At 44.8% G+C, this 17320-nt stretch overlaps 1 protein-coding gene across 3 annotated transcripts in view; it reads left to right on the top strand.

Annotated features, from left to right (window-relative positions):
• The window catches only part of LOC105487027 (putative adhesion G protein-coupled receptor E4P), a 62843-nt gene that overhangs the window by 3380 nt on the left and 42143 nt on the right, over positions 1–17320 (top strand). Inside the window, exons 1-2 of one of the 3 annotated variants that reach the window (XR_011617923.1) lie at positions 7934–8832; positions 16812–16897. Coding sequence is in view for 2 of the 3 variants with exons in the window: in XM_071087960.1 (XP_070944061.1) it covers positions 16864–16897 (34 nt within the window). In the remaining variant the exon portion in view is untranslated. Of the gene's footprint in view, positions 1–7933; positions 8833–16811; positions 16898–17320 lie in introns of those variants that run through there. The other 2 variants (XM_071087959.1, XM_071087960.1) reach the window with 2 other exon arrangements.

The following is a 17320-nucleotide window of genomic DNA, read 5'->3' as shown; positions in this document are numbered from 1 at the left end:
CCTGTAATCCTAGCACTTTGGGAGACTGAGGTGAGTAGATCACTTGAGACCAGGAGTTCGAGGCCAGCCTGGCCAACATGGTGAAATCCTGTCTCTACTAAAAATACAAAAAAATTAGCTGGGTGCAGTGGCTCACGTTTGTAATCCCAGCTATTCAGGAGGCTGAGGGGAGGATTGCTTGAACCCAGGAGGCAGAGGCTGCAGTGAGCCAAGATCATGCCACTGCACTGCAGCCTGGGCTACAGAGTGAGACCCTGTCTCAAAAAAAAAAAATATATATATATATATACACACACACACACGTATATACATATATATACACATATATACATATATACACATATATATATATTCTTCCAGACATTGCCACCTGGGAACAAAAATGCTCCCAGTTGAAAACCATTTGTCTAGGGATTAGTTTATAGGTAAGTACAAAGTTGCAATAATAACTACAGATGTCTGAGGTGATTTAGAGCCAGAAAAATGAGAAAAACAATAGCACTGAAACGTCCTATTGTGAATAGCACAAAATGTGAAATTTTTCAGTTAGTGAGTCAGACCCAGTTCCAGTATCCAGGGATTAAAATTGTATAATATTAACATAAGTTGGTAAAATGTTTCTATTCAATTATAAGGAACTAGGGGAATAACTGAATTCTTTTTTTTTTTTTTTTTTTGAGACGGAGTCTCACGCTGTTGCCCAGGCTGGAGTGCAGTGGCGCGATCTCGGCTCACTGCAAGCTCCGCCTCCCGGGTTCCCGCCATTCTCCTGCCTCAGCCTCCTGAGTAGCTGGGACTACAGGCGCCCGCCACCGCGCCCGGCTAATTTTTTGTATTTTTAGTAGAGACGGGGTTTCACTGTGGTCTCGATCTCCTGACCTTGTGATCCGCCCGCCTCGGCCTCCCAAAGTGCTGGGATTACAGGCTTGAGCCACTGCGCCCGGCCGGAATAACTGAATTCTACCTTATGTTAGCTTTGAACTTCTCTGGGATTGGGTATCCTGCTGAGGCAGGAGAATTGTTTGAACCCGGGAGGCGGAGGTTGCAGTGAGCCGAGATCACGCCACTGCACTCCAGCCTGGGCAACAGAGTAAGACTCCATCTCAAAAACAAACAAACAAACAAACAAAAAAAAACAAAAAAGGAACAAACAACAGACACCAGGTCCTTCTGGAGGGTGGAAGGTGGGAGGAGGGAGAGGATCCAAAAACTGCCTATCAGGTAGTATCCTTATTACCTGGATGATTAAAAAAAGTCTGTACATGAAATCCCTGTGACATGCAACTTACCTATATAACTAACCTGCACATGTAACCCTGAACCTAAAATAAACATTAAAAAAAGAAGTCTAAGCGAAAGGCAAAAAAAAAAAAAAAAAAAAAAAAAAAAAAAAATTTAGTAAGTGAAATGTTTACTGGGATGTCTAAGAAATTTGCAATATCATTAGAAACAATTTTTTAATGCAGTTCAAAATCTCACAACAATGAACTTCAAGTATCTAAGAGACTCATAATACAGCTTTCTTTTTCATATTTGATGGTCATGAGCAGAGTAGCTGGTACTGTTGGTGCCGCTTCCTAATTTCCTTTTCAGCCCTCATCCCCTTCTCCAGGAAATTGGTTTCAGCTGAACAGGAAGTGCTCCATCTGGGAGGTGACACACGGCCCTACCATTGTCGGGGCAACCGTAGCCAGTAATTGACTGACACAGGCATAAACAAGGCTGGGGCCCTTGACTCAAAGTGAGACCAACTCTGAGATATGACTCGTGCTCCAGCGCTCCCCAGAGATCAGGCTGCAGTCACTTCCAGCTGAGACCGTAGCCTTACCCTGTAACTTCCCAACTCCATCCTGATGCCCTCACTTTTCTCCTAACATTCCAAGTATTACCAATAAAAAGTCAATAACTTTAGGCAAAATGGAGCAGAAAAGTCACATTAGGAGGCAACCAGATGGCTTAGAACTTATGATGGAAAGATTTTCTGGGAGCAAAAATTAAGTGAACTTCAAATTACCATATATTTTTTTTTTTAAATTTTTTTTTTTGAGACGGAGTCTTGCTCTGTCCCCGAGACTGGATTGCAGTGGCGCAATCTCCACTCACTGCAAGCTCCACCTCCCAGCTTCATGCCATTCTCCTGCCTCAGCCTCACGAGTAGCTGGGACTACAGGCGCCCGCCACCACGCCCGGCTAATTTTTTGTGTTTTTAGTAGAGACGGGGTTTCACCGTGTTAGGCAAGATGGTCTCCATCTCCTGACCTCGTGATCTTCCCGTCTCGGCCTCCTGATGTGCTGGAATTACAGGCGTGAGCCACTGCGCCCATCCAAATGACTGTATTTCTAATGGCTACTTTTAAAATTATTTTATTTAAAATTTGTATCTATTTATTTAGAGACCGGTTATGAGACTGGCTAATGTTTGTATTTTTGGTAGAGACGGGGTTTTGCCATGTTGCCCAGGCTGATCTTGAACTCCTGGGCTCAAGTCATTCACCCACCTCAGCCTCCCAAAGTGCTAGGATTACAGGCATGAACCACCATGCCCGGCCTGGAATAGTTTATTTTTTACAGTTTGGGAAAATTTTGGCAGCCTTTGGACAGTGAAAAATGTTTGTCTTTAATCAAACATATAAATTTCTTCCCACTTATAACCTACTGCTAATTTTAAAGGCACTTACATAGTAGAGTATTAAAATTTTAGCTCAAAGATATTCATTACAGTGTTGTTTATAGTGCTGAAAATTTAGAAATGATACAAACTGGGATTAAATACTTTATGACACATGAACACCCCAGATTACCATGAAGACCTTCAAAAAAAGAAGTTTTAAAATATTTGGGGCTAGGTGCAGTGGCTCATGCCTGTAATCCCAGCATTTTGAGAGGCTGAAGCAGGAGGACTGCTTGAGCTCAGGAGTTCGAGGCCAGCTTGGGTAACATAGTGAGACCACCCCTCCATCCCATTTCTATAAAATTTTTTTTAAAAAATTAGCCAGGCATAGTAGTGGGCATCTGTAGCTCCAGCTACTTGGGAGGCTGAGGTGGGAGGATCACTTGAGTGCAGGAGTTTGAAGCATAGTGAGCTGTGACTGTGCCGACCGCACTGCAGCCTGGGTGAAAGAGTGAGATCTGTCACTAAATAATAACAATAATTGGCTGGGCGCAGTGGCTCATGCCTGTAATCCCAGCACTTTGGGAGGCCGAGGTGGGCAGATCACCTGAGGTCAGGAGTTCAAGACCAGCCTGGTCAACATGATGAAACCCTGTCTCTACTAAAAATACAAAAATTAGCCAGGTGTGGTGGTGGTTGCCTGTGATCCCAGATGCTCGGGAGGCTGAGGCAGGAGAATCGTTTGCATCCGGGAGGCAGAGGTTGCAGTGAGCCAAGATCATGCCACTGCACTCTGGCCTGGGCAACAGAGTGAGACTTTTGTCAAAAAAAAAAAAAAATTAAGGATGGGTAGAGATAACTGTGACAGAGCAAATCCTAAATCCTAGCCAAGTCATTAGATAGTTTCTAGAAAAAAGGGAGGTCTTGGTTACCTGAAGGACCCCAGAAAACCAAAGCACTTTCCAAAGGGTGTTGTCATCAAGTGCGTCAACCCTCCAGGAGGCGTTAGAGTTCTGCTACATCAAACGTCCTCCTACTTACCAACATAATTCTTTTTAAATGTTTGTGCCAACGTAGCTTGTCTGTCTATGCACCATCTTGGTTCCCTGGGACTCTCATTACAGTTTTACTGACCATTTCTTTAAAATCACGAAGAGTCTTTGTCCTAGTCAGACAGGCAACAAATCATTTATTTTTTATTTTTATTCTTAGTTTGTTTTTGAGATGGAGTCTCACTCTGTCCCCCAGGCTGGAGTGCGGTGGCACAATCTTGGCTCACTGCAAGCTCCCCTTCCCGGGTTTACGCCATTCTCCTGATTCAGCCTCCTGAGTAGCTGGGACTACAGGCGCCGCCACCACGCCCGGCTAACTTTTCTATTTTTAGTAGAGACAGGGTTTCAACGTGTTAGCCAGGATGGTCTCGATCTCCTGACCTTGTGATCCACCCGCCTCGGCCTCCCAAAGCGCTGGGATTACAGGCGTGAGCCACCGCGCCCGGCCTCTTTTTTTCTTTTTGAGACCAAGTCACACTCTGTCACCCAGGCTGGAGTGCAGCGGCATGATCTCCACTCACTGCAGCCTCTGTCTTGTGGGTTGAAGCCATTCTCCTGCCTCAGCCTCCTAAGCAGCTGGGATTACAGGTGTCCACCATGATGCACGGCTAATTTTTGTATTTTTAGTAGATGGGGTTTCACCACGTTGGCCAGACTGGTCTCAAACTCCTGACCTCAAGTGATCTACCTGCCTCAGCGTCCCAAAGTGCTGGGACTACAAGCGTGAGCCCCCGTGCCCACCTTATTTGAAGTTTATTTAATTTTTGCTCATAGAAGAGCTTTCCATCATCAGTTCAAAGTCATCCGGTTACCTCCTGACTTAACATTTCTGTTTCATTGTGTCCAAAGTTATTATCGATCTTTTATTTGTAATACTCAGCATGTTGGATCATAATCAGATGAGTTCCTTGTCTGATTTATCTGTGTAAGTGTATTACCCAGCAGGAGACTGGGGTCACTGATTGGGTTTATAATGTTTGTTGAATGAATACATCTGAGAAAAACCATGTGTCAATCTACTGCACAGCAACAGAACATTATTCTGACATTCTGTCTTCTGAAGTGACCACTCTTGTTTTTCTTTTTTTTTTTTCTTTAAGTTCTAGGGTACATGTGCACTCTTATTTCGTAAATAACGTCATGAGCTGGGTGCGTTGGCTCACACCCATAATCCCAGCACTTTGGGAGGCTAAGGCGGGTGGATCATCTGAGGTCAGGAGTTCGTGACCAGCCTGACAAACATGGCGAAACCCCGTCTCCACTAAAAATACAAAAATTAGCTGGGGGTGGTGGTAAGCACCTGTAGTCCCAGCTGCTCAGAAGGCTGAGGCGGGAGAATCGCTTGAACCCAGGAGGCAGAGGTTGCAGTGAACCAAGATTGTGCCACTGCACTCCAGCCTGGGCAACAGAGCGAGATGCCATCTGAAAAAAAAACAAGAAAAGAAAGAAGCTACCAGTGTCTTAAGATAAGATCCGGTCCTGTAAGATGTATAGAGTTATTTTCTTTCTTTCTTTTTCTTTCTTTCTTTTTTTTTTTTTTTTTTTGGTGAGACAGAGCCTTGCTCTGTCACCCAGGTTGGAGTGCAGTGGCGCAATCTCGGCTCACTACAAGCTCCACCTCCCGGGTTCACATCATTCTCCTGCCTCAGCCTCCCGAGTAGCTGGGACTACAGATGTCTGTCACCACACGCAGCTAATTTTTTTGTATTTTTAGTAGAGACGGGGTTTCACTGTGTTAGCCAGGTTAGTCTCGATCTCCTGACCTCATGATCCGCCTGCCTTGGCCTCCCAAAGTGCTGGGATTACAGGCATGAGCCACCACGCCGGGCTACATAGTTATTTTCTATTGTCAGTTCTACTAGTTAAGAAGTTACAAAGCCCAGATACAAGAAGACGAGACATAGACTTCAGCTCTCCAGAAAAGAATGTCAGAAAGTGTGGGGCCATGTTTTAATACCATCTCAGGCACCAAGCACACTTAGCATAAGAAGTTTGTTAGAAACAAAGGTGACAATATTATCTAAGGGCATGATTCTGTTGGTGCCCAGTGAACCGGCAAGAAAGATCATATGTACGAGCCACTGAACACAACCTTTTAGGCATCAAGTCTGGGCTGCCATTCTGATAAAGCCCAGGTTCTAAGCTCTGATTCCTATATCCCATTCTTTCCAAGTGGACCACCTACACCATATTTCCAGCCAATTCACATACCGAACACCACTATTTCAAGGCATGGGAAGTTGGCTGAGAAACAATTCTTTTTAAATGATTGCCAAAGGAGGAAGTGATATTTGTGTTTTGTGATTCACTTTCACGCGTTGGTCGAACAATGGTGTTTTCTTCTTTTCTTGAAGTAAGGGTTTCCTCTTCTATGACAGTTGATAAGAAAGCTAGAATAAGCAGAATCAGGACCAAAGTGTGTATTAATTGGTGACATGGGAAGAAACAGCTGCGCCCTCAAATGAGTTAAATGAAGGGGGTTTCATGAAAGGACTGTTTATTTAGGTGGGGGTAGGGCTAAGGGAAATCAACAGCGGATGGCGAGGCACCCTGGGATTGGCAATGTGGGTGATCTCTTACCACTCGTTGACTTGAAGGCATGAAGGGAGGCAGCATTTATGAGAACCTGGAAGGGCTTTAGCCTGCAGCAGAAAAACCCAACCACTGTCCAAATGTGCAATGCTGCGGGGGAAGAGGAGGCTGGGGAAGTAAACACCACATCTCTTGCTGCACCAGCTCTCTTTTCTTCTTCCGGGGCTAACACTGGTCAAATCAAGCTTCACAGCAGAGCACGCAAGTGCCTCATGATCCAGAACATACAGGGAAGCCTCTCAATGCACAGGGCCGGTTGCAGAAGGATGGAGAACAGGTGTTTTTCACAATTGCCCAAAGTCAATTGTTAAATGCTTGTTGAAGTTTGGGAAATGACCAGGCCATATCAAATGTTCCTAGACCGAACATTTGCTTCCTTGGGTTTTGAGATGGGCTGGTTTCTGTGATGGGGGCAGTGTACTGTGCTGTTCTACCGAGGCAAGGTGAGATACCCGACGTAGAGATTAGAGAGGAAGGTCATCATTCTCCTATCTGATGGCTTCTGCTTTTGTTATTTCTTAATTTGATCACTGCGGCTCATGAGTCATGCTGCTGTCTGCATCCCTTTCCGGGACTTATTCAGATTCCTCAAGAGAGACACAGGCTGAATGGATTCGTCAGTCAATATTCAATAGACAGAACTATTTGAAGGTACACTTATCTTCCTGGCCATCTCATAAGTTGTTATTTGCCATATGGACCAATCCATGTTCCAATCAGCTGCGGTTGGGAGGCAAAGTTAAATAATACCATGTCTGACAACATGAGTGCAAATAACTTATTCCAGCACACCTTGGGAAGTGTCTCAGTTGGCCTTGGGTGTATAATAAACCATCCTCTCCTCATTTAATTTTTTTTCTTTCTTCTTTTTTCTTTCTTTCTTTCTTTCTTTTTTTTTTTTTTTGCTTAAAATAACAACTATTTCACGATTCTGCGGACATTTCTTCAGATCTGGGCTGGCTTGTTGGTCCATTCATACGTGTTTGTGGTCAGTTGGAGGGTATGCTGGTTGAATGGATGATCTGACATGGTCTTACCCACACGTGTGGTGATTGGCAGATTGGCAACTGAAGTGATGAATGATTGGCTATCAAGCCTTGGTTTCTTCCCCATGGCTTCTTACACTCCAGCAGGCTAGCATTTTTTTTTGCATTCTGTTAGCTGTTGTTTCATTGGCCAAAGCCAGTCACACGGCCAAGATAAGAACCAGAGACTACACTTAAAGATGGAGAATTCTTCCATCCCAGGGTGCAATCTGTCGCGTGCAGAATTGGGTCATGAGCACACAGAATACTCAGAATTTCAGGGACTTCCTTTGGGATTAGGCGTTTCCATTTTACATTCAGACAATTTTCTCTTCAGTACAGCTGACAATGGCAGGCTGAATCCGCCTTTCGTTTGTCATTTGAAAGACGATGCAGCAGACTGAGCACGGTGGCTCACGTCTGTAATCCCAGCACTTTGGGAGGCTGAAGCGGGCAGATCACCCAACGTTAGGAGTTCGAGACCAGCCTCGCCAACATGGAGGAAATCCCGTCTCTACTAAAAACACAAAAATTAGCTGGGCGTGGTGGTGCGTGCCTGTAATCCCAGCTACTGGGGAGGCTGAGGCAGGAGAATCGCTTGAACCCGGGAGGCAGAGGTTGCAATGAGCCAAGATTGTGCCATTGCACTCCAGCCTGGACGACAAGAGTGAAATTCCATCTCAAAAAAAAGATGATGCAGCAAACATTTTGAGTAGTACATGGAGGAGGTGATTACCAGCCCAGCTATACAGCCGTATCTATGTGATTATTTGCATAATTTATTGCATTTACTCTTATGAATTTATAAAAATAAATGGAAAACAGAAAGATGAAGGTTTTAACATTTGGGAGAATAAGACCATGTTTCATACACGTAATAAAATCAAGACAAGGAGTAAATTGCTTCTTGGGTATTTGGACTTGCCAAATTAGGGCATTATTTGCCATATTCATGCTGGATCTTACCAAGATTCTTCTAATACAAATGAGACAACAATTTCAGAATACCACCCTAATAAAACCAGTTGAAAATCTTATCAGCCAAGTCTATCAGTGTAATTCTGTTAAATGGTACCATCCCAAAGACCAAGAATATGGATGAGTCATTTTCCGAAGTTGGTCAACTGGAACAGGAAATTAAGCTCTACAAAGATATGCTGACTCCTTTCCACACTCTGGCCTTCAACTCTGGTAGTGAAAATTAAATTAAAAGGACCTTTTTGAAGTTGAACCCATATCCTTGGGAGTTGGCCTCACTCTCCATTATCACTCTCCATTTCCCACTGACCACCATCACCATTTGCCCGTTCATTTTCTGAGGCACTTTGATATGGTCCACCATGATAATGTACCACTTAAATTACGGCAATGGAAGGAGAACTAATAGACCCTGCATTATGCAAACTCCCCAAACAACAACGCAGCCTCCCTTGTCCACCCACAAGACTCCTTGAGAAACCGGAGCTCAAGATAAAAACCAACATACTTCCTCTTCTGTCAGTTCTGAGAAGCTACCAGGCTCAGTGAGAGGCAAGGACTTTTCATCTTTAGGGTAAGTAGTATCTTCCTATAGAAAATAGGAAATGTTTTACTTGGGATCCTGAATCTAAGAAAAATATTCTCGTTCTGGAAACATTTTCAAGGAGGCCTCATTACTTGTCCGATTACTTTATTTCTTGAGAGCTGCTATGACGGCTTCTATCTCACATTCATTTTTTCCACTTCTGCTTGGGCAAGGAGTGTGTGTGTCGTTATGCGATAGTCTGAAACCTGCTGGGATGCCTTATCACACACAAAGAAGGGGGCAATGGTGTGTAAAGGGGCTTAAGGTGAACTAAAATGATCAAGATTCGAGAATAATCTAAGATGAACATAGCTTATAACGAACATGTTATGAAAAACAAGGAAAACAAGATCTAAAAAGATAAGCCAGTTTCCTAAGTCCGTAGGATGAATTAGCAGCTTTTGCATACACCTCACACCCATAATATACACATCAGCACATGTGTTTAAATGCCAGTCTCACAGTCATCGTCATTTTCATGGTGAAAGGGTTTTGTGCTTTATTCATGACCAAAGCAGAGATCTACAGGTCAAATTTTTCAACCAGCTGGTTATGACCCACTGGAGGAGGCTGGTCGCTTTCAGTGGATGGGTCTTCTTAGGCCACTACTGTGTTCCTGTGGGGACTTCACAGGACCCTTGTTAATTCTTATTACCACTGGGTAAAAGGTCAGTCCTTAGCATGTGCCACCATGGCACCACCTTAGTGGGGTAACAACCACGAAGGCAACAAGCAGAAATGAAAACAACTCTAATTAGATAATATCAGTCGCTGCAAATAGTGAGTTTCTTTGTGTGTGATCCTTGGCTCAGTTCTCTGTGTCTGCCTCTCTTTCTCTCTGATGTGAAATTCTTTTCTTATAATTGGTGATGGTCAAATGTCCTCTCCAAATCAGCATCCCTAGAGGCCTTGGCTGTTGTGAAAAATCTTACCACCTTATTCCTTTCAAAATACTCACTTTAGGTAAACTTGTTTCAAATGAGGCCTCAGCAAAGAAATGCCCTTATCTGGACAGGGGTTCTTTTCATTGAGAATTTTCCAGTTATATTTTAGAGTAGACTTTTTGAAGGGTGGAGCAACACGACTCTAAAAAGAAGACAAAGGTTGAAAGAGGAAAGGTATCCAGAAAGTAATCAAGTATAACTCTACCAACGGGACACAAGTTTCCCACGACAGAATTTGATTTCAGTGAAGTAGAGATTGCAAGTGATTGGCCTCCTGGTTCTGTATTTAAGGAAAACGTGGGTGTGGGTGTCTCTAGATAGCCTTTGGTGTCCAGTTCCACACAGTCCTTATTACTTCCCACCAATGGCCTTATGTATTTATGTTGCATGTCTAGATGCTGGGAGACCTTGGAGTTTATGACCTTGGTGAGGTGGTTGGGCTTTGGACTCAAGCTGACGTCATCCAAGTCTTAGATTTGTATTTTCCTAGCAGCACAATCTTGAGCAAATGATATCATTGTTTGGAACCTCAATTTCCTCATCTGAAGACTGAGGAGACATAAAATTATAAGACCTACATCATGGCCGGGCATGGTGGCTCACTCCTGTAATCCCAGCACTTTGGGAGGCCAAGATGGGTGGATCACCTGAGGTCAGGAGTTCCAGACCAGCCTGGCCAACGTGGTGAAACCCCATCTCTACTAAAAATACAAAAATTAGCTGGGTATGGTGATGTGCACCTGTAGTCCCAGCTACTCGGGAGGCTGAGGCAGGAGAATTGCTTGAACCCAGGAGGCAGAAGTTGTAGTGAGCTGAGATCACACTAATGGGTGACAGAGAGAGACTCCATCTCAAAAAAATAAAATAAAATAAAATAAAATAAAATAAAGACCTACATCATAAGATGGTTGTAGCTTTCAATAAGAGAATAGCCATATTAGCCACAAAGTTCTTAAGGCACTTGGCCCATAGTAGAAGTTCCATAAGTGATTTTAGGAGACAGTAATGGAAGGGATGAGAGAAGCATCTGCAGCAAAATTTGATTTGCAAGCAGGATTCCAATGCATAATGTGCCGGTCTGCTTAGGAATAGGTGGTTCCATGGGATGGGTCTTCTTAGGCCACTACTGTGTTCCTGTGGTGACTTCACAGGACCCTTGTTAATTCTCATCACCACTGGGTAAAAAGTCAGTCCTCAGCATGCAAAGTTGTGATTACAATTGGGGTCAGGAAAAGGACATGAGAGATCTCCATGACCTCTGTCGTCACCATCATCACCATCAGCATTACTGTCACTTCCACCATCCTTGCCACCATCACCACAACCATGCTGTCCCCCTTCACTATTACCATCACCACCACTATCATCACCATCACTATCAGCACCATCATCACTATCATCATCATCACCACCATCACCATTACTACCATTGGCATCACCACCACCACCATTACCATCACCACCATCATTACCGCCATCATCACCATCACCACCACTGCCATTACCATCACCACCATCATTACCGCCATCATCACTATCACCAGCACCACCATTACCATCACCACCATCATTACCACCATCATCATCACCACCGCCATTACCATCACCACTATCTTTACCACCATCATCACCACCACCATTACCATCACCACCATCATTACCACCATCATCACCACCACCATTACCATCACCACCATCATTACCACCATCATCACCACCACCATTACAATCACCACCATCATTACCACCATCATCACCACCACCATTACCATCACCACCATCACCATTGCCACCATCCCCATCACTACCATCACCATTATTACCACCACCACCATCACCATTGCCACTATCACCATCACCACCATCACCATGATTACCACCATCACCATCATCACCATGATTACCACCACCACCATCACCATTGACACTGTCACCATCACCACCATCACTGCTGTTACCACCATCACCATCACCATTGCCACCATTCCCATCACTACCATCACCATTATTACCACCACCACCATCACCATTGACACCATCACCACCATCACCATGATTACCACCATCACCCTTGCCACCATCACTATCACCACCATCACCATCACCACCACTTTTGCCACCATTGCTATCACCATGACTATTACGTCCACCATCATAACCACCATCAGGACCATCACCACCACTGCCACCTTCATCACTACCTCCACCATCATTATGATCTACACTGCCATCACCACCATTACCATCACGACCACTACTATCACATCCACTACGACCACCACCACCACTACCACCATTGTCATCCTTCCCTCTTTCCTTCACAGGTAGCTTTATTCAGGACGTACCACATGCCGGCAGGTGTGAAGGGTCGTCTCACTGAATCAGCATGAAACTGTAAAATATGTGCTCTTTCTTAGCTATGTTTTGCAGATGAGAGGCTTGGAGGTAAAGTCACAACCTCAGAGTCACTCAACTAGTAGTTGTAGATTTGGGATTCAAACCCAGGTTTGCCTGTGCACCAAATTCTAAAGCCATCTAACTGTGTAGGGCCAGTATGTGACTGTGCGTGAAGCATGGAGGGAGAACTGCCACATAAACACACAGGCAGCACCAACAGATTCCAAACTCAGAGATCAAAGCAGCATGAATATATCAAAGCAGGAGTATCAACGCAGACCTCTCAAGAACAATTTTTAAAGTCATTTTGTGGCTGGGCGCGGTGACTCATGCTTGTAATCTCAACACTTTGGGAGAATGACGTGGGTGGATCACTTGAGGTCAGGAATTCAAGACTAGCCTGGCCAACATGGTGAAACGTCTCTACTAAAAATACAAAAATTAGCTGGGTGTGGTGGCAGGTGCCTGTAATCCCAGCTGCTTGGGAGGCTGAGGCAGGGGATTCGCTTGAACCTGGGAGGCGGAGGTTGCGGTGAGCCAAGGTCACATCACTGCACTCCAGTCTGGGTGACAGAGTGAGACCCTGTCTCAAAACCAAAAAAAAAAAAGTAATTTTGTTTCCTCTTTTATTAAAACACTTCATTATATTATTATTTTTATTGCTAAGGCAATGTACATAATTTAGAATTACAGCTGAATAAAGAGAAATTTAAAATCACTCATACTGACATTCTTCTATTAACATTTAAAATTCTCTTACATGTGATATTATATACTTTCTTTATAACCTACATTTTATATTGATACATAATAGTGGTACATATGTGTGAGTTACATATGATATATTTTGATACATGCATACAATGTGTAATGATAGAATCATATAACCTCCTTTTGAGACAGAGTCTCGCTCTGTCTCCCAGGCTGGAGTGCAGTGGCCTGATCTCAGCTCACTGCAAGCTCCGCCCCCCGGGTTCACGCCATTCTCCTGCCTCAGCCTCCCGAGTAGCTGGGACCACAGGCGCCCGCCAAGTCGCCCGGCTAGTTTTTTGTATTTTTTAGTAGAGACGGGGTTTCACTGTGTTAGCCAGGATGGTCTCGATCTCCTGACCTTGTGATCCACCCGTCTCGGCCTCCCAAAGTGCTGGGATTACAGGCTTGAGCCACCGCGCCCGGCCCATATATATATAACCTCCTTTCGATCCTAATGCTACGTCATAATCACTTTCTATGGGGTTTTGTTTTGTTTTGTTTTGTTTTTTTAGACAGAGTCTCGCTCTGTCGCCCAGGCTGGAGTGCAGTGGCATGATCTCGGCTCACTGCAAGCTCCGCCTCCTGGGTTTACGCCATTCTCCTGCCTCAGCCTCCCGAGTAGCTGGGACTACAGGCGCCGCCACCTTGCCCGGCTAGTTTTTTGTATTTTTTAGTAGAGACGGGGTTTCACCGTGTTAGCCAGGATGGTCTCGATCTCCTGACCTTGTGATCCGCCCATCTCAGCCTCCCAAAGTGCTGGGATTACAGGCGTGAGCCACCGTGCCCGGCCTTGTTTTGTTTTTTGAGACGAGTCTCGCTCTGTCACCCAGGCTGGAGTGCAGTGGTTTGATCTCAGGTCACTGCAGCCTCCACCTCCTGGTTCAAGTGATTCTCATCTCAGCCTCCCAAGTAGCTGGGATTACAGGCACTCGCCACCACGCCCGGATAATTTTGTGTTTTTAGCAGAGATGGGGTTTCACCATGTTGGTCAGGCTGGTCTCAAACTCCTGATCTCAAGTGATCCACCCGCCTCTGCCCTCCAAAGGGCTGGGATTGTAGGTGTGACCCACCGCGTCCGGCCCATGTTGTTCTAATAGCTTCCTACAACATTATTTTTTGCATGTGATACCGGATTGTTTGCATTGCACATAATTGTTGTTTTCCTTCCTGCTTACATTTTGTGAAACTTTTCTGCAAACTACTTAAAGCATCTTCTCCATCAGTTCCTCCATCATCACTGGCAGCGCCTTTGAAAGGCTTCACCGATCTGCAGAGTACATCATCTTTGCTAATGTGCACTGGAGGTTTTATCTTAAACCCCAGTTGGCCACCGACATTACCTTAGGAGAGTGCTTTCTGCATTTTAAATTGATATCCGTAGGCAAACGCTTACTACAATGCTTCTTAAAGTCCTCTTTGAAAGACTCATTTAGGCCTGGCTTGGTGGCTCACACCTATAATCCCAGCACTTTGGGAGGCCCAGGCGGGTGGATCACCAGAGGTCAGGAGTTTGAGACCAGCCTGACCAACGTGGTGAAACTCTGTCTCTACTTAGAAAATACAAAAATTAGCCGGGCGTAGTGGCAGGAGCCTGTCAGCCCAGCTACTAGGGAGGCTGAGACAGGAGAATTGCTTGAACCCCGGAGGCGGAGGTTACAGCGAGACGAGATCACACCACTGCACTCCAGCCTGGGCGCCACGGCCAGAAAGCCTCATTTACAGTGATGTCTAGTACCTCCACTATTTTCTCTGTTAGAAATGATTTCTGTTTTGAATAGACAAGACCTTCACTTGGCTCAAAATTCAAAAGATAGAAGAGGATAAACTGAAAAGTCTCCTTGCCTCGGCTTCCCAGTCACTTGGTTTCTTTCTCCTTTTTAAAAATATTTTATTTTATTTTAGGCTGGGTGCAGTGGCTCACGCCTGTAATCCCAGCATTTTGGGAGGCCGAGGAGGGCCAGCCTAGCCAAGATGACAAAACCCCGTCTCTACTAAAAATATAAACAATTAGCCAGTCGTGGTGGCCGGTGCCTGTTATCCCAGCTACTTGGGAGGCTGAGGTAGGAAAATCACTTGAACCCGTGAGGCGGAGGTTGCAGTGAGCCGAGATCGGGCCATTGCACTCCAGCCTGGGCAACAGAGTGAGACTCCGTCTCTAAATAAATAAATAAATTTTACTTTATCTTAAGTTCCGGGATATATGTGCAGGACGTGTGAGTTTGTTACGTAGGTAAACATGTGCCATGGTGGTTTGCCGCACCTATCAACCCATCACCTAGGTGTTAAGCCTCGCATACGTTTGTTTTCAAATGTAACGGATGCTATGAGTTTGTTAGGTACCTTCCAGGAATATTTTATGCAAATACAAAATTATCATACACATACAGATGCATTTGATGCATTTATGTTTGTACATTTGTATGTATGATTTTGTGTATACACATATAAACACCCATACACACATGCAAATATGGATAATTGTATATAGAAGGCTAACATTTTCCTAAAACAGAGGAGATAGTAGCCTTTTATATAAATATATTATAAATATATGTGTACATATTTCTTTCTTTTTTTATTTTTTGAGATGGAGTCTTGCTCTGTCACCCAGGTTAGAGGGCAGTGGCACGGTCTCAGCTCACTGCAACCTCTACCTCCCAGGTTCAAGTGATTCTCCTGCCTCAGCCTCCCCAGTAGCTGAGATTACAGGCACCTGCCACCACACCCGGCTAATTTTTGTATTGTTAGTAGAGATGGGGTTTCACCATGTTGACCAGCCTGGTCTCTAACTCCTGACCTCAGGTGATCTGCCCATCTCGTTCTCCCAACGTGCTGGGATTAAAGGCATGAGCCGCCGTGCCTGGCCTATATTATATATTTCAAAATTGCTAAAAGAATAAATTTTAAAAGTTCTCATACCAAAAAACGATAGGTATGTGAGGTGATGCATATGTTAATTGTCTTGATTTAATCATTCCACAATGTCAGCCAGGCGCGGTGGCTCACGCCTATAATCCCAGCACTTTGGGAGGCTGAGGCGGGCGCATCACGAGGTCAGGAGATCGAGACCATCCTGGCTAACACGGTGAAACTGTGTCTCTACTAAAAATGCAAAACAAATTAGCCGGGCGTGGTGGCAGGAGCCTGTAGTCCCAGCTACTCCGGAGGCTGAAGCAGGCGAACGGCGTGAACTCGGGAGGCGGAGCTTGCAGTGAGCCGAGATCGGCCACTGCACTCCAGCCTGGGCGATAGAGCGAAAAAAAAAAAAAAATTATTCCACAATGTCAACATAAGTCAAAACATCATATTATAGCCCATAAGCATATATAATTATTTATGAATTAAAAATTAAAAATAAATCAATGACAACAATGTAAAAAAAAAAAAAAAAGAAGAAAGAAAAAATGAGTAGTTTGTCTGGTGGAGTTTTCCACTCTCGATCTTGCTGATTGCCATAGAACAGGATTTTAAATTCCAGCTGGATATTTCATCAGATGCATCCATTTTTTAGCATTTGTTGAGTGATAAACTTGTTCCCTATAACCAAATGTGCTATGATCATCCTTGCAGGGTCTTTTCCTTGAGAGAGTTAACCAGAGGCAGAATTATTGGGTCAAACAAGAGGGAGAGATGAAAGGTTTTTGTTTGTTTGTTGGTTGGTTGGTTGGTTGGTTGGTTGGTTGGTTTCGAGATGGAGTCTTGCTCTGTTGCCCAGCCTGGAGTGCAGTGGTGCGATCTCAGCTCACTGCTACCTCTGTTTTCTGGTTTCAAGCAATTCTCCTGCCTTGGCCTTACATTTTGATAAGCATTGGCCACGTGGCTTCTGAACTTGAACCATCAGAAATCAGATTTCATGGGGCTTATTCATTACAGGCACTCTGACCGCGTCCTGCTTGAGAGAGATTGTTCCCGGCATCTCAGCGCTATGGGGAGCAGGTGCTTCCTGGTCCTGCTCTTGGGTAAGTGGAACTAAGAACTCCCTTCCCTTCTCCTCATGCGCCTGGTATCCTTGCTTGATTTGCTCCTTCAAATCTGGCATTTTCTCCAGCATTAACTGCGTATGCCTCTCCTATTAGAAGCTCTCATCGCAAGTCAGGCTGGGCTGCCACAAAGCAGAACTGAAACAAGGACTCGTGTGCGTAAATAGTTTATTTGGGAGGGGATCCCAGGAAAGGAGGGTGTGGGGAGGTCACACAAGGAAGGGTGAAGAGCCGCTGAAGGGTGTGTTAGTGAGGGGGTTACCACTGCGGGCAGGTGGGGTGCTGTCCTGCTAGGGACCTCCAAGAGACAGTGTAATTCCCACATTTCTGGCCTACTCCCCGGCTGGGTGCAGTAAAATGCACTGTTGCAGAGAGAGACAGAAAGTTATCTGCGGCCGGGCA

This window comes from Macaca nemestrina, chromosome 20 (genome assembly GCF_043159975.1).
Source record: "Macaca nemestrina isolate mMacNem1 chromosome 20, mMacNem.hap1, whole genome shotgun sequence".
Lineage (NCBI taxonomy): Eukaryota > Metazoa > Chordata > Mammalia > Primates > Cercopithecidae > Macaca > Macaca nemestrina.
The sequence above is the reverse complement of the archived record's forward strand: the minus strand, read 5'-3'. Positions and strand labels throughout refer to the sequence as shown.